Source organism: Anopheles stephensi, chromosome 2 (genome assembly GCF_013141755.1).
Source record: "Anopheles stephensi strain Indian chromosome 2, UCI_ANSTEP_V1.0, whole genome shotgun sequence".
Taxonomy (NCBI): Eukaryota; Metazoa; Arthropoda; class Insecta; order Diptera; family Culicidae; genus Anopheles; species Anopheles stephensi.
This window is the reverse complement of record NC_050202.1, coordinates 88857445-88884716: the sequence shown is the minus strand read 5'-3', so window position 1 is coordinate 88884716 and position 27272 is coordinate 88857445. Positions and strand designations below refer to the sequence as shown.

The 27272-nt window shown below is 45.5% G+C and overlaps 1 protein-coding gene across 30 annotated transcripts in view; it reads right to left on the bottom strand.

Moving 5' to 3' along the window:
* Positions 1-27272, bottom strand: part of LOC118505168 (peripheral plasma membrane protein CASK) — a 207945-nt gene that overhangs the window by 77667 nt on the left and 103006 nt on the right. For 2 of the 30 annotated variants that reach the window (XM_036040604.1, XM_036040605.1), the window contains exon 2: positions 20004-21147. The exons of the other annotated variants lie outside the window; for them this stretch is intronic. In XM_036040604.1, coding sequence (XP_035896497.1) covers positions 20004-20330 — 327 coding nt within the window. In that variant the 5' untranslated portion in view covers positions 20331-21147. The remainder of the gene's footprint in view (positions 1-20003; positions 21148-27272) is intronic. 30 annotated transcript variants of the gene reach the window in all.

The window sequence follows — 27272 nt, the reverse complement described above, 5'->3', positions numbered from 1 at the left end:
AGATCATCGCTTTCGGCAATGAAACCTTCAAGTGGTTAGGTATCACAGGCAACAACTTTTGCTTGCTACATCCCATCGACGGCGTACGTCGTCTTCGACTACCCTCCCATTAACCCCTCGCGAAGAGGGGTTACACAAGTCCCGAGGACCTTGAGCAAAGTGTAAAATCGATTTTTTCTTCTAATGAAATGTAAACAATCGTTCACGAGCCCCACAAACACTGTGCACACTCCGTTGCGAACGAACAACAACACTCGGCATGCCGTTGTCTTCCATTGTCGACGTCCTCATCAGTCGGAACAATACACTCACACACCGTCGCCATCGTTTTTCTTATCATTCCAGTCACAGGTACGGCGTGTAAAGATGAGTGTTTTTGTTGCCGAGACTCTCTTCTCGGAGTTGCGGAAAAAAACAGAAGGCACAAAAGTTCAAACAGGAACACGTTTCCACAGCAGGTTTTCCAATGGCGGTGGAGCTCGAGATAAAGGAAAGTTAAATTATTCTCTATGCTTGAAGCACGTGATAAGAGTGCGGAGGCATTGTTGTTGTATCTTGCACAAAGTTTAATAAACCTTGTGTTTGAGATAATGGTTTACATATTTTATAGTTTAACGATGTCACTCCAAGAAGGCGACATTGTCACGATATTGAAATATTTACAAATGGAGCGATAAGGATAACGGAGTTCAATGTGTTTCAGTACTTATCTATTACATCTTATGCTTCTGATTGTACTGAGTTATTGAGTTATGGTGAAAAGTTTGAGTCCAGTCCATGAAAAAACATCCGTCGCCCAGAATATCAGGGACTCGAGATCTCGTTGATACTGCAGGCTTTTTTCTGTTCGACGGTTTTTTTCCAAGAAGACTCTTTTCTGAAAGACTTCAAGCCACCTATCTTATAATAATTACCTCACAGTCTTACCTCAGAACAATTTTTGTGAGCGTTAAACCCGTGACACGATATCAAGTACATCCATTTTTTATCGCCAAAAAGATGTCATCAAAAAAGGGAATGTCCAAGAATTCCTGTCCACGATTAATCACTGCACAAAAGTAGCTAAAACACTTATCAACGTCGATTTACATCTTTCTTTATTATATTGTGTTTCACTACGCAGAACACCCCCTTCCTTTTTGCTTCCAGATTAAAAAGCATTCAAAGAAAGCCAGACTTTTCTGATCAATGTTTACCTTTTCAACCTTCAAAATCTAATACCTTCTTGAATAACAAAAAAGAGGTTTTGGTGTTTCGTTTTAGACAAACCTTCTGTATCCCAATGTAAGTAAAAAAATGATACCGAAAGCGACAAAAGACACACAAAACAGATAACCGAATAAAAAGCTGGAAAATTTAATTGGATAATTTCAGCCGAATACCGTTGTAACACAAAACGCCCCGAAGGATCGATCGGTTTTTTGGGGAATATCAATGGCCGTTGGCGGTGTACGGCTGGTTTTGGAATGTGCGAAAAAGTTAAATATTCGCCAATCGAATAACCCACTAATTGGATTCATTTCGCAGAACGGGAAGTTAGCACAATCGCCTATTTTTGTTTTCGTTCAAGTGCTAGAAATTGCAATTGGATTTGTGTGTTTAAAATAAACGACACCAACAACACAAAAAAGAGAGAAACAGCATAGCTCTTGGGAAAATGTGGAAATTCGAGAACGGTTTTTGTGAACCGCCGATCACTGCTCATCCATTTGTGTAATAGCTATTTATCCAATAGGAATGGCAATTAAGCGTTCTTTCAAGTGGTAATCAACGGATGGAATGTACGTTTTTACTAATTTACCAGTCCCTATTCATATTCCATTAGCTGAATCGAAGCTGTTGGAGTATGATTGATGGACTATAGCATCCGAGGCTAGAGATAACATCTATCTAGCTCCGCAGACAGATGTACTCGTAACGCAATCGATTAGTCTGCCGATTTCACAGTCCAACGGTAATTCTGTCAATCTACAAGCTGTATATCCAAACAACTATCATAAATCTAGCTTCCGGAACCGAGAGTATCTATGCGTTAGACATCTACCAAGAGTCCCACTATTATCCTGTTCGTTCGGTTCAGGAGTCTAGGCCCTGTAAAAGGCTCAGAGCATAATAGCTTCAGCAGTCCATTACCGTGTTCAAAGGAACATGTCAAGCATGAAACTGGGATAGAAAAATACTACACACATTCGTGGTAAAGAAAACTATCACGTGTACAGTCTTCCACATCGAAAGAAACTTCTCCTACTTAATGAGCTTCGGACGAATGTGTTGCTTCTTTTGCAGACGCAGAGTTCTTGCATGAGTAATTACTTTGCCTGATCATTTGCTGCTAGCTGGCGTTGGCCAACAAAATCCGTTCCCATGTCTCTCTCGACCAAAAGAAATATCGTTTTTGCATAAGCTGCTTCAACATCGTAACGGTCCATCAACACCAAACGACATGAAGGTAATGAGAATTCTCTTTGGCCAGGCAATATCGTGCACCATGCCAATCAGCCAGCGTGCAAACAATCTCAAATCCGGACAGAAAGCATTTCTTCAGTCAATACACCTTTGTGCTAACGATTGCCCTCTTACAGCCGACTCCGGCCAGAGACTCGAATTTAGAGCACTGCCAGGCATCTCGAGAGCTATCATCACTTCATCACGGGTTTATCAGGCGTCCCTCGCCGTTTAACGACACAGCCGCGCTTTAGCTTATCTCAATGCTAGCTGATGCTTCTAACGCCTCATCCACTGCGACGCCTGTCAACGCGGTAAAAATACGAAACAAAATGACGCCGAGAAAATATGGCCGAAAATTTTAACCTACAAAAGACCTGCTCACGTCCCGCTTGACAAATTACACAACTTCTTATCTCGTCCGCCTCGGGCGACGATTCCCGTGTTTTAATGCTATCGCATGCTGCTGCCTGCTAGGTTTTGTTCGTTTTTCCGGATAATGTTTTCTTCTTTCGCTCGTTTTCCCTTCATTTTCTTTCGCCAGGGATCACTATCAACCTTCCCACCAAGAATATCGATCTTGAGAATGGGTAAAAAACAAACGGATACGTCGTGGGGTTTTTGTATCGTTGGACGTGTTCCTGCCGAAGACAATTTTCGTTGGGCTCGAATGTTTCTTAAGATCAACGAGGTTTTCAGTTTTATGTATAAATGTACGCTCCACTCTCCCTGTCAGAAAACGGAAACCAAAGGAAGCTATCACCGAACGGCTGCAACAAGGATCACTTGCTCAAAAGACGAACCTCAAAAGATAAAGAGCAGATTGCTCTTGATTTTAACGGCCTCGGGCGTCTTTCCCTTGGACTAGGCCTTAGAAATGGGGATAAAACAGTAGTAACATTTCATTTGCCAAAATGACAAATCTTTCTCCATTTCAATGGTCAGGATAGCGGCAAAAAGCGGCCAAGCTGAATGTTGTCTGGCCCAAAAAATTTGGAGCAACGAATAAGCAGCCCTCGAGGCATAAGTGCAGCCTAAATGAACCTGAGAAATGCCAACCGGAGATGAGACACAGCACACACACAAAACGTCATACTAAGGACGTTCGTTTGACAGTTGAAAACCTGAAGAACAAAACGAGCACTCACACACACACACGCAAGTACAATTCTACAATTCGCAGTCGTGACAAATTGCTTGCTTTGGGCAGTTTTGGAAAGTTTTGCATGAAGAGCCATTCCGTTTTGGAGCGTCGTTGTTATTCACTGACGAAATCACTGACCACATCTCGCACATGAATAATGGGGGAACATTTTTGTTTGAGATGAGATTTCAATTTTTTGTTCCGCTGGACTGGTTTTGTGTTTCCGATGGAACAAATCATTTAGAAGCGGCCCATGTCTTGTCCTTAGGGCTGAAATGATTTCCAGATAAAGCTCAGCTCGGCTGAGAGTTGATATGGAGCAGACTTCTATTATGTTTTTAGATCTTCATAGAAGTGCTTGGTTGAAGTTATTTGGAATATCTTACATGAAAATTGCATCGTCAGCTAACGTACCTGCAACAAAAGAGAAGAAAGGAGAGATTATTAGTTGAGGTTATTCGAAAAGCACCTAACTTTCAACATAACAACTAATATAAAATAATACCCTATAAATGTACAATTTAATCTTTCCTGTTTTTCACGCTTTCTTACTTCAGATAAAAAAGCATAAAAGTTTCAACACCGTTCCCCGGTGAGCTTAACGAGAAAAAAACGCACCAACCACCTGAACCACACGTAAACCGGTTGACAGGTTAGGCCGGTAAATAATGGAATTTGGTAAATAATGAAATTAATTAAGCAAAAGTCGACCATGGCCAGTTGTTTATTTGGGTACTTGCTGAGTTTTTCAATGAACCTCTCATCCCGGCTGCCAGCGATCGGCATCGGCAGCGATAAACTTTGCGCCTGATTCACCGGACCTGAAAAATATGGTAGGCCGATGAGCGGCGACAAGATAAATAGCGGCCTCAGGCATCCGTCGTTTCTATCGTGCCCTTTAGATCTTCCCCGACACACGGGCACTCACACAAATCGCGCTCGGAAGCTCATTTCCATCCAAGAACGATGCTCCGACGCGTCCACGCACCAGGGATGCCTCGGCCGCCTTAACGACGCGCTATAAAACGCACCAGCGCACAACGCCCCGAGATCCGATCGCTATCCGATCCACAGTAAAAATGCTGTCCCGACCGGCAGGCCTTCGCTGAGCGAAAACACCCGTTGGCATTTGTATTGTTACCACCATCGGGACACAATGAAATCCACGACGCGAGCCACACCAGGCTCCGTCTCCTAACACGCGGCCCAACTGCACGCGGTGTGCATGGGGGCATCGCTGGTGCGGTGTTATTGCCCTAAACAATAGCGCCGTACACTATAGTGCCACTTATTCAATTTTCTGCCACCTTCCTAAAAAATCCGACCCCATTTCGGAAGGCGGAAAATGGAGTAGGAAAATTTAATTAACGAGCCCCAAACGCGAACCGAACGCCGAACCGGAAAAAACATGTCCTTGAAGTCCTGCGTACGGAATCACTAGCAGCGCTCCGATAATGAGCTGCAATGAAGCGAATGGCGCTTGGCTGAAACACCGAGCACAGCGAGCGAACGAGTGCACCGAAAGGCAAATCAATCAATAAAGCTGGCAGACACTCGTGCCGAACTTTGTGTTTAGTATTTGCTTTGGGCAAGACAAACGGAAAGAAAATGGAAAGACGATAGGAGCAGAAGAAAGGTACGTCAGAAAACACACCATTAAATGCATTTAGCCAGAACAAAATGAAAAAAGGCAACATCTGCTTCTTTTTTCGGAAAATAATTCCTAACATAGTTTAGCATCGACAGGCAGGCAGGCTTGGCTGGGCTGTTCAACATTCCAGTCACGATCTCTTCGGTCCTTTCAGCGCCACGTGTCAATGTTAAACTAAAAACATCTCTTGGAAAACGTTGAATAAGTGCCAGTGCTCGCTCCTTGGCACGACCAGAAGCCAATATTTTACTTAATTAATTAAGCAAATTGTGCAAAACATGCGCCAAATAAAGTGGCGCATGCAAATAACTCAAATTAATCATGCTCAACGCTTCGGTCGCTGCATCAGTTCCACACATTTCCGAGAACAGTTTCGTTTAACTCCATTTTCTCTCCGGTAATACATTGTGTGTACATCAACTAATGGATGTAACCAAGGACCCAAAAACCCATATTGGAAGCTGTCAGAACAGCACCTCAAATGTTGCTCGGAAATGGTTCACCTACGACGGAGCGGGCCAGCAGTACGATCAACTTTAATAATTACAGTTTCAGGATTCATTAACCCCAAACATTCCTGGCCCACGTCGTCCAAACAACATTCAACTCCCTTGCCCCGGTTTAATCCTGACCACCTCCGGCAAGTGTAAAAATGAGGTACTATTATTGTGCTTAATTTAAATATTTGTAATTATTTCGCAGTCAACCAGCAAAACCCCAACAACTGCAAACCGCTCACCGAGCTCCAGCACTCATTCGCGACCTAGAGCAGGCAGCCCACAGCAGTAGTAGCCATCTGCTAATTTCATTGCGTCGTTAGCTGTTAAAATTTCCCGGCCTGCACACACACACACACCAACAGGGACACAAGAAGAAAGAAAAAGCCCTGGGACGCAAAAAATAAATAAATCTCCTTTTCGGTCTCTAAACATTCCGCGATCCTAATTAAATACTTTGCCGCCTGGATGCGCGCCAGGTAAGCAGCACCACAACCAGCCTGCCTGGTGGAGCAAGGCCGATGTGGAAAGGTATGTGGAAAATTTAGGACGATGCCGAGCTGGGGCAGAAAAGAAAACCACGACCACACCTCAAAATGGTTCGGTTCCGTTCTAGTGGATCCACTCGGCCGAAAACCGGCCGTCCAAGATCGCTCGGGAAGAGATCGTTTTAGTTTCGACGCGGAAAACGGGCGAGGAAAAGTGTGGAAATGGGCCAGTACTTGGGATTCGCAAAAAAAAAAAAGGATACGGGCAAATGAGTCTCACGGTTACGTAATAGCTGCCCGTAACTTCCTTCACCGAACGGATGGTTTCTCGTTCGTTCGTTCGTTGTAATAATTCCACTCCACAAAGTCGACTAGCTGCTGCTTTTCAACGACACGGAAAACAAAAACAAATGAGCTTTGCCAACGAAGCGAAACATATCCACACACACACTCACACATAGAATCGCTTGCTAGGGGCATTGTTTCCTTGAGCGTTTGCTCCATATGATGCTGTACATATATGCGTAAACATACAGCCCATGCACACGAATGGGGGAATAGGGGAGTGTGCGGGTTAAGAAAGGACGATGCATTTCCCATCAGATAAAGAGCCGAATGATAAATCAGAGTACCGAGATGGAAATTCCTCCATGCCATGCTGGTGGATGTCGGCCATGGTGAACTGAGGCACGCACCTCACTACCAAACGTTCGTGGCTCGGCACACTATTTGCTAAGCCGTAAAGTATGCAAACCGTAGTGGGAGCAAGCGAAACGTCGTGGTTTTACAGCACCGAAGCAGTAGCCGACGGGGACAGCTCCACCCTATATGGACGGTTTCAAGACACATTGGAAAGGAAATTGAATTCCTGACTTTTGCATTTATCCTTCCCAATACTTAAGACGCTTAGCCCAAGGGAGTGTGTGGATGGCGAGTGGGAAGATTGCTGGTTAAACCCTCTCCATGGATACAAACGCCTGAATGTAGACAGCAAAGACGCACTGCCACTGCCGGGCGATGGGTACAAGCAAGCACATGAAGATGTAAAACATTCCCGGGCAGAAGAAACCTTATCGTGCTCCGATATCAATCATCCGATGTACAGAATATAATATCGTATTACGAGCCTCCGTTTGATAACCGATACAGCAGAATGTTGCGAGTCAGATAAAATGTGTAATATGTTGCAATCAGATCAGAATCCTTTCCCTTTGAATGCTTTTCCAGGACTCGCTGCGTTTTGGAGAAATGAAGCTGTGCAAGATTGGGCGAAAAGTGTTCGCTTGATATGGTCTTATAGTTACGGCGAAGCTTATACACTCACTTGTAACGTTATGGCGGACGACAGGTCAATTAGTCTAATGTAAGTGACAAATAAACGGGACCGATTTCCTGCCAGTGGTATCGATTTCGGTTAAGATGAAACCTGGGAAACACGTCGGAAACACTTCGACCGAACGATTGTGCCAGGAATCATTAATCATTGCATTATCTATCACCCGTCACAGTTCGCTTAAACCATCACAAACAATCCATTAGGAAACAATTAATGATGCAGATAAAACTGATAGTGGAAGGAGGCTCCAAGTTTCGCAAAATGCTAATTAGATGATTTTGCCTTGTAAAGTTTAACCATTTTTCATTTTCGTAATCACTGTGAAAATGCTTGACTGCTTCGTTTACAGTATCGAGCGCACACAAATGGTTCCAGTGGCCATAAACTTTTCCCACCACGCAACTGTAATAAACTCAAAGTAAAGCTTCCGATCGGCTTATTTGGAGCTAGACCTAAAATATTGGTTCTGTGGGCTGGGAAAGGTTTCATCCTTAATACAACCCTCAAGCGAGATGCGTCCGAAATCCTAGATCAGGTTTTCCATCACCAGCCATTGAAGTCTCCCTCTCTTTCGCTCTCTCTCTCTCCTTCTCACTTGGCCGTTAACTTCCATCCCATCTTGAAACGAAGGCTGTTGTGAGCAGAGTTTGGAAAATGCATTAACTCTTGGCTAGGTGTTGTTGCTTCGTTCTTTTTTTCTTTGTTTTCTTGTCCATTTGCTCCAACACCTCCGTTACTAGCGGCTGACAGAAATCCGACGCCGGCCGAAGTGTACTCCAATCACTTTACCAACATAAATGTACCCTCTGCTACACTCGGGGGTTACGAATGCTTACGGCTTCCATTAGGTAAGCATGATTTAGATGCACATTTAGATGTGCACCTCCCACGGGGACTATTCGGAAAGCTGGTCATACAGCACACCGATTCTTCATCTCGCTCGCTTGCGCCACAAGAGCAGACGTCGTCGTACGTTCACGGGTACGCTCCCTCAGGCAGGCAACCGATGCCAGGGAATATTACCTTGAACGGAACGGAAATAATGTATCGCAGTCGGCACTCGACCGAAGCACAAGAAGAAGACGTAGGACTAGGGTAGGTGATGGCTTTGCACTGCAAATTATGTCGATGGAAAACAAAAACCCCGTAGTACCGGATATTGATTTCCACCGGTAAAACCCGATACCTTTTTTGGAGTACATTCGAACGCTGTGGCGCACTGTGTTTGTGGCTCGCTGGCGCGAGTTGGGGAGATTGCCCTCGGGACAACCATATCGAGGATAAGTAAACTGGGAACGGCTTTTGATGCCCGTGTGCAGTGTCTGATAAATTGTTTTTCTCGCTTTTGTCCGTAAGCCGAATGTTTATTAAATACACTTGTACTGACGATTGATGTTTCTTCTTAGAAATCTAAAACGCTCCATTTGTATGTTGTTTCGTAGAGAGAGAGAGAGAGAGAGAGAGAGAGAGAGATATCGTTCTTTTATCATTTGACAGCGTAACAACTACGCCAATCTTGTCATTTTTCTATATTCTTAGAAAATAGCATCATATCTGCTTCAAAAATATCAAGCCCGTCGCTCCAGAGCCTTGTCCTACGTTTGCCTTTTGTAACATTTTCCACCGAAAACAATCTCCAACAGGCACAACAGCAGTTTTGTGTGTTCAAGTGTATTTTTAATAATGAACATCACCCTTTTCCGGTTTGATGTTTACGCCCGTACCTCATCCGCCTGCTCGCAGGCGCGTCAATCGCAAGAACTCGCTCGAACAGCCTATTGTAACATCAATCCTATCAGGACAGTTTCCAGCTCAGTGATGACATTATTATGTTCGCTGATGATTTTTGTTGTTGTTGAATAATACAAAAAATCACACACACTCGCATACACAAACAGGGTTTTTTTTCTCGACAGCCCATCTTGCTGGTGATGGGTGGTTCTCGCTTCCGACGAGAACTTTGTATCATGTTCCTTTTATTCTGCGCTTCAAGTGACTTCTGCTATCGCTCAATACCTTACGGCACACAATGATACGATCCTGTGCCTGGAGGTATCATCTCAAAGTTCGGCGCACAATTTCCCTTCCCCAAAAAAAATGGCGAGTCCACAGGCCAAACCACCAGTTTTTTGAGCACCAGTTTTCAACACCGAAAACAAACCGAAAGTGTTTCAACGACAGCACGCGGTAAAACCGGCCCCGGTGACAATGCAAGGGGACGGACATTAGGTCGGATGCCAGCCCCGAAAGGAAGCTCCCGGAAGACGACATGGACAACAGGCACAACAACAACAAAAAAATTGAAAGCGCCTCCACCATTGAAACTTGTGCTGCTCGCCGTCATTCATATTTATGACATGACCCTGTGTGACAAGGTTTTTCCGACCTTTTCCACAGCTGTTTTTATCGACACATCGCGCTAAATGATGTGCCGCTCTTCCCCCGGTTGTGTCATATGCCCCGGAGGGACGAACGCTTTTTTATTCACGTGTCCTACCGATCGGAACACGTGTGTGTGTGTGATAGAAATGTGGGATAGGCTTGCTGCTTCTGCGCTACTACCTTTGTCATTTGGGTAATGAAGTATAAAAAAAATAATGTCAAACTGGTCAATTCGAATCGATGAAGTTGGTGTGCCAAATGCCAGTCACAAGGTAGCGACAGAAGTGATATGGTAACGCTGGTCTGCGAGCGGAAATTAGCTCGAAACGAACGAAGTCAACGGAAGCAGTCCATCGGATACCGTATTCGTCGTTTTGCTCCTGTCATTCCGTGTATGTGTGTGGCATGTTCAACATAACATAAAGGAACAGCAGTGAATCGTGTGCATACAAAGGATCTCGCTTTAGTATCGTGTCCAATCTGTGCAGTCAAATAGCATTCGTTACAAGGGTCAGCCATTCGCTGATTGGTGCAAAAAATCAGGCTTCCTTTTTTCCAATATCGAAAAGTTGTGATCTGCACACGCCAACGCTCAGGGCAAAAGCTATTCCGTTCAGTGGACGGGAACGCGATAGGAGCTTTAATTAATTTTCCGCACTATCGGCAACGCTAGATAGCACGAGATAATGGTTAGATCAGGCACATGCATACACAATCAAACAATGAACTAATGAAAAGCAAATAGAAAGGAAATTCGTTAGGAAAAATACAACTTCTCCCTACGCTCGAGATTGAATTTTTGTTTAATTAGATAAATAAACCAATTATCAAGTGTTATTATTTATGGGGAAAACATTCAAAGCGAACAAACACACAGTAAACCAACATTACCGCAAGCCCACACCAAGAATTGCGCACAGCAAGTTAAAAAGCATGCCCAAGTACAAGCAGCTGGCCGATTTACACCCGACAGGAAGTTAGGTCACGCAGCTTTGGAACGAAGCCTTGTCACATCGCCCAAGTCTTTGTTGCATTCTCCAACGGCGTAACGCTCCTCGGCAAATCTCAGTGTAAGAAAAGGAGCGGAGAAAACAATTTACTCACCCTGCAAGATAAGCCGATTAAGAAGGAGTCTGGTGAGTGGGGGCTGAAAACTCATCGCCAATCCGAGTCAAGCCCAAATCAAGATGGGAAGAAATTCCGACCCATGACAAACACCCTGGCTGCTAAAGAAAACACCGCAAACACCCGGACTCAGGCCAGCCCGTCCGGTGTGTGAAAAATGAAAGCCGGAAACTGACGCCACCGCGTTCGTAATGAGCAGGAAATTTAATGAAACTTTAATTTCTCTACACTGACGGCAAAAACAATGACACCCGGCAAGCAAGTCACGAGGGAGCGAGTCAGCGAAAAAGCGCATAGCAGCAGCAGCAGCAGCCGAAGCGAGCGCCGTATGGTTTGTCTTGGCACTGCGCTGTATCCGCTTCCACGGCTTCTTCGCATGGAAAGCAAGGCACTGCAGCATATTTCATCGTTTCTTTTCGCCACGAAACAACCTTCGAACTGGTGGGTGTAAAAATGATTAAGACGGAAACTGCTTCCAGGTCCAGTGCATTCCAACTGCTTCTGGCCGCTGCTTGCTCGGCACATACCGGGACCCGTACCATGATCGACTATTAGCACGAACAGAGAGGCAATAAAAATAAGAAATGAGTCGGCACTAGGGAGCGGAGACAAAGAAAAAAGAAAACCGAAAGCAGACACCGAGACACAGCCGCGGAAAACGAAATTCAGACACAGCCACTGGAAAGTTTCAGATTTATTTGCCAATCTTCAGCTTTCAGCTTTTATCGCACCAGAGCAGTCTAATTTGTCCCGGCTGCGGGTCTCGAAAAAAGAGACTAATTATTTTTATCTCTCCACGAGATTCGGTGTCATCTGCACGTCTGCCCCATGCTGGTAGGTTGGGAGGGGGTTCATCCAAATCCTGGTGAGTGGCGGGAGCAAACTTTTGGTCAGAAAACCTAGCATCGGGGAAGCTTTTTAAAAATGAGTTTAAAGAAAGAATTGTGTGAAGTCTTAACGAGGATTAAACGCGGTTGCTATGTCACGGTAAACCCTGCTTGTCTAAAGCTTCTCGTGTTACTTGACATAGGTGTAAAAATAAGTTCTGAGTCTCGGGGCTCAAAAAACTGGCCAAAGATACGCAAGATACACACGAAACACTCCAAAGAATGATGCCAACCAGCTTATGCTGATAACGTTTCCGCGCGTTAGCAAATTATGCTGACTGTATTGATAATGAAGTTACTAGACTATTGCTGCTGCTTTCACGACGAGCCGGATTCTGCTGTCCAAGCGAGTTCTGTGATGAGAAAAGCGTTTCCTTCAAATGAAATAATATTTTCTTCCCCGCCCCTCATCAGCGCTGGCACGGCGAAATTAGCTGTGTGAGCTGACGTCCCAGAAAGCATTCCGGCGTACATGAAGACATTGCTCCACTGCCAATTGTACTCAAATGGATGCCGGCCGAGATTGAGATGCCGTAGCAACTAAATAACTAACTAAATCACCGAAAGCGCAATGTCAAGTAGTTTTCTTCGAACCGTGCTGCAAATGGAAAGACATAGAAGCTGACAATTATGTAGTGCGTTCCTTCGGGTAAGTTTATTGGAAAGTTGTTAAATAAAAATGGATTGGTTAGCTAGGAACGGCAAAGCTCAACTGAACCGATGCCAAACGAATTAAGTAAATGTGTGTCTGGCAGGGAAGCCTTCGACGGTAGACTTGAGGTAGATATAATATTCATCTGCCTGCTCCCGTTGGGAGGTCTAGAAATGAATGAAGCCAGAGACCTCCGTAGAGTAAGAAGACCACCGAAGATCCGAAGGTATTTCTGATATTGAATGTAAATGTATCTTACTACACGTGTCGGGTGCTGTCTCAAGGAATTTACATCGGAATTAAAACTCCAGCTTCTCAACAACATCCTCAAAAGATTGATTAAATGCATGGATTCCAACACCTGCATTGTTGGGAGGAGAATTTCGATCACCATTCTCATGACATCCTCCAGGGCTTCATCCTTTTTCCAATAGAAGATTTTTCTAGATTCCCGGTTTGATGGAATGTCTCTAGTTAATTAAAAACTATATGCATGCCACATATGAAAACTCGGAACTCTTGAAAGCATTGCCACTCTTGGGGATTGGAAAATGAAATTCTTGCTCCTCAGGGATCGACCATCGTACACAGAAGCTGGTGTTTATCGTACGAATGCAACATGACAACACCTGCCCTTGTGCCTTTGATACCGTTTTTTACTATTTATTCTCAAGAACCAGTAAAGCTCTTGTACTGTAGCTAATGAAGTAATACTCCGGGGGGTTTTGTTAGAAAATCCATCGATTTTCTCATAACTCTTTGAACGCTACGCTTCGATAAATCAACTGCAATTTAACGGAATCGTTCCAATAATAACGCGAAGTACAATTAAGCCTTCCAATATGCAATAGACACCAGCAAATAGCTCGGGGTACACGTAAGTGAAGCACCCTTTCGGTAGGTTCGCTTGTGATGCAGCGAATATTGCACGCCGTGGTTTCTGCTCATCATTGCCAATGTACAAAATCTATTTGCAACCAATGGCATCCCATGCCAGGCAATGGTGGTTCGCGCGTGACATTGGCGCTCCGGTGTAGCTGGCACACCACACAAAAGGCATAAGCAATATGACCCAATAATAGGCAGACGCACAGCAAGGGTGCACGGCCAGTGGCTACTGACGACGACCGTTACGCCACCAAAACGATTGAATCCAAGATACAGCGGCAGCTATCTACTGCTGTAGACCCGGCATCATTAGTGCGGGTCATTCCGCCGTAAATTCTGCTTCTCTATTATCATCTTTAATTGGCACTCCTGGCCCTGGTCGGACGGTACGAGCTCGAAGCGATCAACTATTACAACTAGCGTACGGTTGCCGGTAAGGACCTTGTTTACATCCGCCATAGTCATAGTTCGAAAAATGTACGTCCGTCCGGTTAGTAAATGTTCCCCCGTGGGCCGCCGGGCCTCCCTCCCCCGCCGGGTAATGCTGCAACGCTTGAAAGGAAGCAGCCGAGCGAATGGTCGTCGTTGCCCATTCCACCACTGTGGTCTGCTGGGCCAGCGCCAGGCACAACATCAACAACAATCACTTCGTTAACCGTCGCAAGTTATCGCCTTATCAACAGGTCGTTCCGAAAGCGAGGCACCACTCTCCACAAGCTCGATAGCAGCGAACAGGACGTTCGACAACTCGGTACACTTTTCCCCAGGTCGTGAGGTTGTTCGAATGTGTTTCATATCATTTTCACTTCGCCGAATATTGGTGTCCGAACATCGAGTGCATATTACATACAACCGAATTCTACCGATGAGCGGTGAATCGAAACCGCACCACCGTGTTTGTACGCCACTCGGGCAACCATATCATGAGTATCTGTACCAAAAAAAGAGTTAACTCAACTTGAGAAACAGAACTCATCGACACTACTGATGGCCATTTGCACGTGTGCTCTATTAAAAAAGTTTTTTGTTTAAAACTAGACGAAGAAGAAACTAACATTCAGCGCCAAACTCTTTCGCCATGCAACGGGGAGGTTCAATGAAAAGTGTTAAGCACCAAACTTTGCCACACGGTAACGATATTTATGACCTTTACGAGGGCCATTTAAACTTCGTTCATCGTTCATATCGCTCCCCCGACGCAGGTCAAACACTCCAAATTGCTTTGGACCATTGATTTGCACACGAACAAAGCGGCCAGAACGGATCGTTCGCCAGTGTGCAAAACTCCGAATGTGCATCGATTGACTTTAGATCATCAAAATTTAATCATCTCTCTTGCTGAAAAAGTGTAAAAGAATTGCGAACAAACCTGCTTCTTCCCGAAGTCCACAAACCTTGCAGTCCACGAGGAAATGATGCAAATCGTGCTGTCATCAGCAGCACTCTCGACCCGGTCCCTACACTGCGTACACCTCGTTAACGTACACATCGATGATTGTGTGCTTATAACCGGCGAACGGGCAGCTTAACCCGGATGCCACCCACACTTTCCGCATTATGAGTAGCGGCCTGTCGGGGGTTTTACTTCACCAGTATCATAAATCAAATCGTTCGAAATTTATTCCCCTCGAAAGAAGATTTACGGCCAATCGCTCCCAGCTGTCACCGGTATCCGGAAGTTGCGACGCCTTTTCGGGCACGGCCACCAACCCAGGTCCAGAGCCTTCTCGTCAGGCACTAACCAGCCTCATCTGCATTGGCATCTATTTCAGTGAAAGTTTGGCTATCGGTCGAAGCTTAGTCTGGGGAGAAGAGTAGCACGCCACACGCCACGGACACATCCAACCAGGAAGTGTAAACGGCGCAAAATAGATTTAAATTGCCTCCTGAACTATCTTGAGACGTTAAGAACGAAAAAATCTTCCTCGAATGGTAAACTTTTACCATCCCAAAACTAGCTAGCTCACCCTGTTCGCTCTGCATCTGCACTTACGATAAACGAACTCTGCGCACAAAACAAGCTGCCGAAGTTTAGCATTATATTTCAGATTTATTTTTATTCGACTTGCTCGCACTATAAACCGGGGGGCCGCTCCCGGTATGGATGGGCGCAAAAGTCAAAACTCGTAACAACTCCAACACGAACGCCGGAGTGTCATCTGCATTGGCGCGCTGTCCCTCACCATTGCCATCGGCAAACAAAGTGATTGGGCGCGCCTCAATTCGTCCTGTCGCGAATGAAGCAAATCGACCGTAAGCCCGCTGGCCAGACGGTGCCTGTCGACAGCATGATAAATCTGTTCGCAACATTTACAAACTTCCAACCCATTGGATGTCCAACCCATTCAATGCTTCGGGCACGACATCGGGCTGACCGAAGCCAGCGGCTGGGAAAGTAGTACAGCGAAAGAAAGAAAAAAAAATACAACCAAACTCGTCCATTCAACACTTCAGGATTTGCGTTCTAACTGGCCAGGGAACACGAACGGAGTAAATTGGAAAAGTTTTTCATCAATTTCTACTACTGAGGACCGTTCGCGATTGCCCTCGCTGCCTGGTGGTGGGCAGTCGCTCAGAACACACACACACAGACGAGTAGGCTAATATCGTACCAAAATCGCTCCAATGAGCGAGTGTCCTTGGGGATGTGAAGTTGAACCCCGAATGGCGGGATAGAATAAAGCTCCCGAAAAAAAACTCATTACTTTATCGATGGATTACAGCTGCCGAAGCTGTGCCCAGAGATTGAGGGATGCTAATAATCTGCCATTGGCTGTACAGCAGATGGATAAGAGAAAACTTTGCCGAATGGTGCTGTGTCCGGTCTGATGTTTGTGATTGTAACGAGATGTCCAATTGTGGAATGTGTCTGATTTTCAGCAATAAAAATCCCACCAGAGAATTGGCAAGTTGTGTCCTGACTCCATTGCATTAACATAAGGGTATGCAAATTAATCATTGCATAACATCGATCCACATCGAAACGATCCAATGACACTTGGAAATGTTGCAAAGATAGCACACGATCGGATATAAAAACATTTCAATTATTTTCACAGCTGAGTGCGCTTTGCATCCGAGATGCCCAAACCAAATCATTTTATGCACTGTTAAAACACATCGTGTTATGATAGGATTGTAAATTATCTGCATCGTTTGTTGATAGTTTTTGTGACGTATCGCAAACGGCAACACTGTTGCCAGTAACCAACAATGACTCTTCAACACGCTCGGACCGAGAAACCATCCGACTAAACCAACCGATTGTCCACAAATTATACGTCCGGCTAGGTCAGTGATGAAAAATGGATTCAAGTACCGTCGTGCCCTCGGCCACTGGGTACAGCTATTGCATAATTGACCAATAGCATTTTATGTCAGCAACCAAAACAATGTCATGTCATATCATGTGTTTTTTTTGTGTTATTGCATCCCATCGCAAAAGCGTCCTAACTTATGGGAACACACACATTTGGCTGTTGTAGTTAGAATGTGTCAGCTCGAAAACATTGCCACATTAATTATGCTCAACTGCACCTAGGCACTTTGGGCGAGCCGGCAATTGTGACGTGAAAATTGCATTAAATTTGCATTAAAAAAAACTCTTCCAGCACATTTAATCATAACCGTGCGGGCCTATCATTATTTCCTGCTAATGCATACTTGGCATAGTTTGCAGTCAAGATGTTAATCGCTTCTTTTTTTGTGCATTCCAGTGCTTTCACAAACTGATGATGATGATCCCCAGCGTCAAATTCCCTCACCTGGCACTGATTTGATTATTGGTCTTCCTGCAGCAAACCACCGCTTTAAACGCTCGAATATCAATTAAAATAACAATTTAACCTGTCCTTCTTTCCGATAGATATCTGCCACTTATTTCCAGAGCGCTCGGCAATTGCTCGGTTCACCAATGCAGACTCGGGCAGCGCGCTCCGCTTGGCAAATCTTCGGATCAGGATGAAATAATTAATGATCACCAACCGCACCCCCGCTACCCTACCATCACACCCCCATCCTGCCGACCTCGTTTCCCCGCAAACAAAACCCCATCCGTTCATTAAATCGCCCGTTTAACAGCTCACTCAATTAGTGCAGCGAAGGGAAAATCCTTGATTTGCTAGGATAAATGACACTGGCTTTACAAATGCTAGGCTGCTGGATGACACCTTGGGACTGGAGCTGGACGGGTAATGGCGTATACGATCCCATTTTCCCAAACCGTACAGACACGTCGCCCTGAAATCTACACTAATTTCTCACCTTCCTTTTGCGCTTGAAGTTACGAGGCGGGGAGCGAAAAAAACAGCGACGAGCAGCAGCCTGAGATACTGAGAATGAAACATCTGCCGCACACTAGACACTAGACTGCGCAACACTCCGTTGGCGAGCGGCAACTGTGATCGTCAGCAGTGTTGTGCTTCGTGAGACTTCGTCAAGGCAAGAGGCTTGGACGTCGTCAGCGGCGGGTAAACCTGACGGGAACGGTGACGTCTGACAACCGGTTGACCCGTACGGGCGGTAAAGTTTGAATGAAGCACACAAGCGACAGCATTCAATAATTCATCGCCCAAGCAGCATGATTTATGCAGTGGCAGGAAAAACCTTCCACGAAAAACCCCCCTAAAATAATGTTGACGTTCTGCGGTTCGATATTTGGCTCTTTACAGTTTGAGGGTAAAAGGGGGTTTGAGAGCATTTCTTTGACCCACCGGAGCGAAATGGTTTCGCACAAGGGCAAGCATGTTTATTTTGCAAAAGGGCAACAGCTTCTTTCATTCAGAAAACCTTCAAAACTTTTCGCAAAAGGTTATCCGATGCTTTCAAATCTGTGCTTCACATGTACAGTTTATTTTACCCAATAACGATTTTGAGGTACAATGCTTTAAAGGTTAATGTACTACGTGGATAAGCTGATATTCATACAGTTGTAAATGTATCATATGAAACCAAATCGGCAGTGGGCATACCGTGTAACAAGCATCCATATGAAATTGGATAAATGAATAATTAAATTCAATTAATTTTAACCTTCGGATGTTCTTGACCACACCTAACCGATGGATGAGGATGGAATTTGCAAACAGAGAGATGTCTCCATTGTCAGGATATTACATTGGAAACAGTAGGAGTTAGTGAGGCTGCTGCGGTGAAGGATATCTATCTCGTAATCTTGACTCAAACCATTATCTTAACCACTGACAGCTTACTCCGACGATTGATGGTAAGTATTTGAGATGATTAAATTGCTGCAGCTGCATCAAAGAAAATTGAGGAAACCATACATCAACCGATGAGTGATGTTCTTGCTGAGATGTTGTCCAAATCTCCAAAGCTCCACAAAACATGGTACAAATGATGCACAGGACAAGCAACGGGATCATCGCAACTTCTCAAACACTCATTCACCATACTTTGACAAAGCCACTAACTCATCTCCGACTGGGTAATAGTAGTTCAACCACTTAAGATTCTGGCCACATAAAACCTCGCCCATGCCACTACGGAAAAGTCTAACCCAAAGGCGCCCTCGTTGGAATTGGACTGATTGGAAAGTGGAAAGTTTTCTGCCGGTCAACAACTATGCTTACATCGGCCATTTTCGGTATCCTTGCCGTGCACTTTATTCCTCTCCTTATCGGCGAGGAGGCTAATGAATTTTAATTCACTCCATCCTCAGCAAAGACTTGCCGAACGGTTCGGTTGCGTGTAAAAGTTCTAATTCAAGCATTTGGTCACTTCCCAATTGATGCTCCTGTGGGAATGGGAAACGAGAACGGAACGGCTTGATTGGATCAACTTTGGATGAAGCACTAATGGTAAGACAGGAAACCTTGATCTACTTGCTACCACCGTAGCCAAGCCATCCTCTGCAATCAAACTTTTATTGCCAAAAAAAAAAAGGAAGCCAGACGTTTTTGTACGCCATCCGCTTCAAATATCTAATTCTGATGAATGAATTAGGCCTCCTGGTAGGTGAAGAATTTGTTCTATTTGAATTGTAAATTCTCTAACCTCCCGCTTCCCGCACGGCCGAATTAATGCGACTGGAAATAGTTTCCAATTCCTTGAAACGAATTCCAAGAAATGCCTTTCGCAATACCTCCAATATCAGCGCTACCTGTCTTCGGAAGGTTCGAAGAAATTCATTGAAATTCATGTTGCGTAATTAGACCGAGCATCTGCTAACCAATGTGTCCTAAGCCTATGATCAGCGATTTACGGCCCGAGCAGCGTACTGAGCAACCACGATTCGAATTGAATCGTTTATCCGCTCATTGGTGGTGCTTCAGCCACAACGGCGATTGCCAGGCGTGTACCCAACTTCAATCGGTTTGTCGATTATTTCCGCCGGAACAAACAACCGTTCGAAATTCGTCCTTCGCGTTCGACCCAAATGGCTAGGGCCCTGTGGTTATTGTGAGGGTCTCGATCAAGTGTAGCTCCACAACAGCTACAACTAGAGCGAGTTTGGCTTTCCGGTAGAATAAGTCCCCACCCCATTTACCTGATGTCCGGAGCAGATTGAACCGTTTGGCACTCGTATTCGGAAAGGGCTATGTACAGGGCAGGATGTACGGGGACCCCAGCGTGACGGTCCCGGTAATGGCACTGAGTTAAAACTGTTCGTATTGCTGCATGGATTACACAGCGGTGGCGGTGGCAGTGGTGGACCGTGCAGGGACAGCTGCGAGGGACCGTGCACTAGCGTACCCATGCCGGGTCCGGGGCCCGGTCCCGCCGCACCCGGGCCCACCACCACGCCCGGCCCCACCGCCGCCGCTCCCGCGCCCGCTCCCGGCGGTAGTCCCGGTCCGGGGCCATGATGACACATCGGTCCGCCGCAGTTCGGTATCGGCCATTGGCCACCACTGTTGATTCCACCGCCGCAATACGGATCCACGGCGAAATTTTCTTGGCTACCAGAACATTGCAACCTCAGCGTTGGCGGCGGCGATGATTGTCTCGAGTATATTTTGAATCTTGCAATGCAGCGCCGGGAACACTCGCGTTACAGCACGCCGTTGCAGTTGGACCAACTGTCGGTGCTACTGCTGGTTGATGCTCGGCTTCGCTACTGTCCGGCTGTACTGTATCGGTTCTGTTCCTTCATGCACCATTCACGTTCACCAAATCCGGCTCGTCGGTATGATGCGTTGGTGGCTATGCTTCGTCGACGAATTCCGTTGGTGGTTGGCTAAGCGCACGGCTTGCCACGTAACGTCCGGCTTTGGGTGTGTACCGTTCCGAGCGGATCTCCAATCTGGACGTACACCATCACCGGTGCCACCTAATCGATACGCTCGACACCATTATCAGGCGTAGCACAACTCATTGAGCAATTCTGAGCAAGTTGTTCATAAATTTAACAAACTCACGAACACGCGTACTCTCCGGGGCGGGGATACGCACGACGCACACTCAAACACACTAAAAACACACACACACGCACACTGTCTAACACCGTCTCCGGCTTTTCCGCGCTCGACTTCCGCAATGACACTTCCGTTTTGCTTTCACAAGCAAGCACAAGCCAGGCTCTCGTGTTGTTTGCTCCTTTTTTTCCCTTTTCGCTCCGCTATTTCCGTCACTTTTTTAACAATGTTTTCTTGCTTGTTCGGCGATGTTATTGTGAGTTGCTGTTAGAATATCTGTACACGAGGAAAAATAACAGGACAAAAAAAAGTACGCCCGGCGTACATTGAGGTTAAAGAAACGATCCGAACTTAGCTTCCTCTGCTCTGCACACGCACTCTCCAGTCCTTCGGTTTCGGTTAGAGACTTTTTCTCGCCGCAACGCTGGAAACCTCCACACACAGGCACACATACACCCTTCTTTCTACGAATCGATTTTCCACAGTTTCCAACGCCCCGCACACAATAATCACTGAACCGAAGAAGCTCGTACAAATTAAAGATAAGCGCACAGAGGAAGCTTCATTGTTATCGACTTTTGTCGTTCTTTTTTGGGAGTTTTTTTTCTTCTTCTTTGGTCTGACCTTTCTTTGATTACGAATTCGCTCCCATACAGGCACACACACACACGTATACCACTTGCCGTTTCTATAGCGTCCCTGTTTCTTTTCGGCATGTAATTTAATTTTTGGCTCAATTTGCGTGGTAGGGCTGCCCGTAGATGGGAGTGTTCAGTTTGTTTTTCTCAAATAGTCTGACTAAGTAAGGATTCTTTTCATGGTAAAAGCACAACAAACCTAGCCAATGCTCTCAAGCCCTTCAAGCTCGAGATCATTCACTGTTGAAATTAAAGGTGAAAGTGACTCAGTTCTTGTTAATAAAAATAATTAACTTTAATGGCATCGCATCGTGTTGGTACAAGGATTCTTTTGCCTGTAATGTCTTAAAGGTGTATGGGTTTTAAGGATAAAAAATGTTAAAGAAAAACTTGCCAGAAAAAAGTTATCTTTTCCTTTTTGTTCTGCATCGAAACCCATGGTAAACACTTTTTGGACCACACTCTGCTTCAGTGCGGAAAGGACACAATAAAACTTTATGGAGGGGCATAAAATGAACATTGTGTCATATTTTAAATCGGATGAAGCAAAAACAACACCAACCGTCGATGCTGATGGTCAGCGGTGATTTTAACACGGTCAATCGAAACATGATTGTTATTGCTCTTAATTGACGTTATTCATCGTGGTGGAAAAGCATCAAGAAAATCAAAGCCGCTACCTGTATTCGATCTTTTAGTTTTGAATGGTGATATGGCTGTTGATGTAATAACTGTTGAGATGTAGTCATGGGTGGGTGAAATCGTCACAAAGCGAATCAATTGAAAGGAGGGTAAATTTTTCTGCAAGTCAAAGTCATTTTATAGCTACACTGCTCAAACTTTCCTTATCCTTGTGATCTTAATGTAAACCTATTAGGGCTTCACTAATCCAACCTTCTTTTTCAAACGAAGAAAAAAACACAGCTCCTTTTATCGTCCTAGCAAAATCAATGCAAATCAAGTCGACGCGCGAAAAAACGCCCCTCGAACTACCCTCTCTATCTCTACTATCCAACAGGCCACCCTTAATCGATAAGCGGAAAAACTCATATCCTCAATATCAAACGAATAGAAAAAGAAGGAATAAAATGGGTTTGTTTTTGATCACTGGCAGCAAAGTCCGACCCCGTACCGATCGAAGAAGCAGTGTGCGGCAGATAACGGAGTCAACGGGAGCACCATTTGCCCACAAACGACGTACCGAGCGGCACTATCTGGGTTGCAGCAGCAGCAGCTTCTGGTGTTTCTTTTTTCCCTGACGCTGCATTTTTCATGACGGGGCGGGATTTTTTCAAGGACTCTCGGTACTGCCCACAGTTCCCTCAGCGAACCCTTCGCCAATGGGGTTAAGCGACCGAGACCGAGCCATAAAGTTCAATTTATTTTCCCTCTATCATACCTCGCTTTCCCCATCGACACACCACCTTATGACGGGCTTCAAGTTTACACTGAGGTTTGCTCTGGATGGAGAACACGATTCCCGTTCGGAACTTCAAACTCGACTGTCACAAGTGTCAAACCGGCGCGCAAAAGCGGTGCACCGCCTCTCCGCCTCACAGAGAAGGAGAGCTAGATTGGGGTTTTCCATCGAGTGCATCTGTCTTGCCCATCTGCCGAATCGCCAATAAGTGAGGCGTACATAATCGACTGCGACTGCAAATCCGTTAGAAGATCTCTCCGCTCAAAACCATTCTTATCGTCCCGGGTGCAGACCGTGCTAACTTACAGGCGCACCATAGAAAGTGAAGAAGCACTTTTACCAGAGCAATTGGACGGTACGGACGGACACACTCACACACACAAACGTGAGTGCTTGAAGCTTTGCTGCACACTCAGGCGACGAAAGTAAACCGACACTAGGCTACATAATAATCGCCCGAGTAGTGTCAAAACCAAAAACGGATGCGCTATTATTTCGAATGCAATCGATCGAAAACGCATTTCCGCCTGTTCGGCTGCAACCCGCACGACGCAGCATTTTTACGGCCAATCGACCATTGCTCAACGAGCCGTTTCGAAATGGGTTTCCAGCACCAACAAAAAAAAGGGGAAGAGCAGCAAAAAAAGAGCGGCCAACTCGAATTTAAAGTTTGCTGTCATAATAGTTCATCTGATTAACGGCATCCGAATTCAAACGTCATTAGCCAAAGTAAACAGAGTGCCGTTCGGGCACACGCCGTACTGCACAACAAAAATGCGAATGCGTGTCATTAATCTTTCAAATTCGATCACTCACGTCCGTGTGGGATGGTGGCACTATGGGCGGGCGAGAAGGAAAGCGGAAATGGGATAATCGGTTAAAAACGGTTGCATAAATATTTGCCCAAAAGCTACCATCATAAAATCGTTTCGTCCTGTTCGTTTGCTCGCCTTTTTTGTCTTTGTTTGCTGCTTGTTCATTTCGTTTCAATTATTTCCGATGGTTTTGCCTTTTCGCTCGCGTACATAATTTTGACGAGCACCCATCGGACTTGAACATTAAAATCCACGCCCCGTCCGAAACCGCAGAGCTCCATCCAGCTGAGCGATGCACAAGTTGCTGTGTATGCAAGTTTGCGATACCGCTGGATATGGTTCGCAAACCAGAAGCTTAACTGTTCATTCGTCTTTTTTGTTTTTCCTCCTCCTCGTTTGAAGGAAATTTGGGACACAATCACTCACACACGCAGGCAGTACGTATGTTGATGCGTTTGACTTTACGCTTCCTGTTGGTTACGGAAATTGAGGGACTGGCTGTGGGCACGTCAACGTTTCAGCAATTGAGTTCTTATTTGAGGGTTGCTCTTTACACCCCTTTCGATGGGGCAGCAGCGGCAGCAGCAGCAGCAGGAATTTTCCCACTCATTTCGGTCATGAATTTTTTATGATTTATTTTAAACCTGTCATAAAACATGTGCTGAATAAACAATGTGCATCGCCATCCTTACGCTCTCTCGCTCTCTCTCTCTCTCTCTCTCTGTCTTTCGCTGACGATACTTTGCCCAAGTACAGCATTCAAGCAGTTTTCAAGCAGTTGCGTTTTCTGGTGTTCTCAATTTTCCTGTTCCCGTTACGTTCCCCGGTATGGAAATTGTAGCATCTGGCAGCATGAGCAACCTTCAGCTGGATATTTCGCTCCCCAAGTGTTGTAATGACATTTTTGACCAAAATCAAAAGTAGAACACAGAGGCAGAAAAAAAACATTACTGTAAGCAAGCCTCAACCAGTTCCTACATGTGTCACAACTGGATAGAAATGTGTAAAACCCGGCACAGCTTCACCACGTTTCCCGCATTCACCACACACATTCGGACTCATTTTAATGACTATGCTAATGCTTCCGAGGCGCTAGGTTGCATTCCCAAATGTGTCGCAGTGGCACGCTCCCCCGAGGGACGAGAGAGGCTCATAATTAGTATAATTGAAATTTAATTTTTATTTTGATCATAACTCTCGCGATATAATTATACACGCCCCGGCGTTTTGCCTGTTTGTGGCCCGTTGTGCGCCCCTCCCCAGGCAGCAGCTGGGATTGCAGCTTGCGAGAAGAAAAAAAAACACACGCAAAACCCGGCACGCGAAAAACAAAAGCATCATACACACTCGTTTGCGAGAATAAACAGAGAGCGAGCCTAATTTTATGCGGTTGGTTGATGGGCGACAGAAGTTCCGAAACCGAGCAAAGTTCGCCAAGAACGCTTCTCGAAGCCTTACAATCGTCCGAAAACCCCAAGCAGAAACCATCCTGTGTCCACACGAACAGAGCCGGGCCACGAAAATGGGCAAGAAACCTCTGATGGAAGTATTAATTATTCTCACGATGGTATTATTCCAAAACGCGGCACACCAAGGAAAAAAAACACACACACACACACACACACACACACAGCTCCCTCAGTACTCGGTAAGACGCCAAGCATCCGAGGCGTTTCGATGCTCCGGACCGGACGGAAACACTACGCCATTCGTCGGCAGGCATTTTCTGCACGTCGCACATACCGCACCGGAAACTTTGCCATACTTTTGCCGGAAAGTTTTGTCCCCACTGTCACGCCGCCGCACACGAGATATGGCTTTATTAGACTTGAAATTAACAAAGTTTTTTCACCCCATTGTGTGCGTTTTTCGGGGACTGGCCCGTCGGAGGCTGTGACACTTCTTGCGGGAGTGTGTGGTGTGGGATGATCTCTTCCTGCCTTTTTTTTCTCTTGGGCGATGGAAGACTTGTCAGCTAGCCAATGGTAGTCAGCTGGTCACAGTATTGTCACTTGGTTGATTTTTATCAAGCTCCCGTTGCTTGGTGCTGTGCCCGGAACTTCTTGCGCAAGTTGCCGTACCACGGTTTGCCTCAGGCGACGCACAAATAAACACAATGATGGCCTAACTAAGGTCATAACTGGCTGGTGGATTCCAGTTTCACACGGTCCTGTTCCGGAAAAGGCCAACGGTGGCGTCGTTGGAGGTGGTGAGGTGAACTTGTGAGGCATTCTTTCGGAAAATAGCTTCTCCTCATACGCAGCGGGACTCTGCCTTAGCTGCAAAGGGACGATCCGAACGATAACAAGTTTCTGGAAGCGAATTAAAATTTGACACTTGCTCATAAATTTGCTGGTTAATTGTTGATTGCAAGGAAACACGTATGAAACGACCAAACTTGCCCATACGCGTGCTATCTTGACAGACTTGCGTCAAACCCGAAGTCTTCCCGGGCGTGGTATGCATTTATGGTGGGATAATTGCTTGCGGTGAAATAAAACCGGGAGGGTGATTATTTTTCTTAAAATGGTTCAACTTTTTCAACAGCTCCAATTTAGCAAACACACTCCAACAACAAAAGGGAAGCAATAAAGACGATTGTTATTGAAGCACTTGAATGATACATAAGCTTGTTTGACAGCAACAACAAGAAGCGACACTCTGAATTTCATTTCTAAACTGCTTCACACAACAAAAAAACGAGGAAAACAACACACATCACTCCAACACCACTATTATCAAGCAAAGCTGAGAGCTTTCGACTCGACAAGCAGCCAGTGCAGCAAGAGCCAAAGCATCTCATTCATTTCTCATCTATGATTCAGTGAGTATTTTTGTCAAAATCAGCTTATCATATTTCATGCTACTGCTGCTGCTGCTGCCGGTGCTGCTCCTGAGGCCGGGACTTATTTCCTGCAGAGTGACAAGAATGAACAAAGCTGCCGGCTCTTCAATCCCTACACAAACACATACACACACACACTTACAGAGTTGTGTCATATGTTGAATGCATCCGATTGCTGCACACTGACGGCGTTTCGCGTGTACGATCGAGGGTACAAGGTTTGTGGCGACAAGTACAGGACACGATACTACGACGTTCTTCCGGTTTTACTTGGCCGGCTAGCAAACGACCCACATATCACCGATGCAACGGGTGGAAAAGAAAAGAAACGAAGTAAAAAATTGTGACAGTACACATGCAAGTGCACTGCTCGCCGCTCGCTGTCGTTCGCTTTTTGTTTGAGGTCAGTGTTTCTTAAACCCTTTTTGATCGTGTGTGTTATTTCGGTGCGGAGGACATGAATGTCAGGCAAGATAAACCTGCCTCATCCTGGCAGCAATCTTGAAGATGCATTGAAGCCTAGCATTAGGTTGGCTCAGTGTATCAACGTCACAGGACAATCTAATTTCGATGTTGTGGACTTGGCGTGTTAAGATAGGAAGACTTAAATGCGAGCGGTACGTACGTGACAGCAATAAAAATGCTTCTATATTTGCTTTCCTTTCCTTGTGTTATATTGGTAA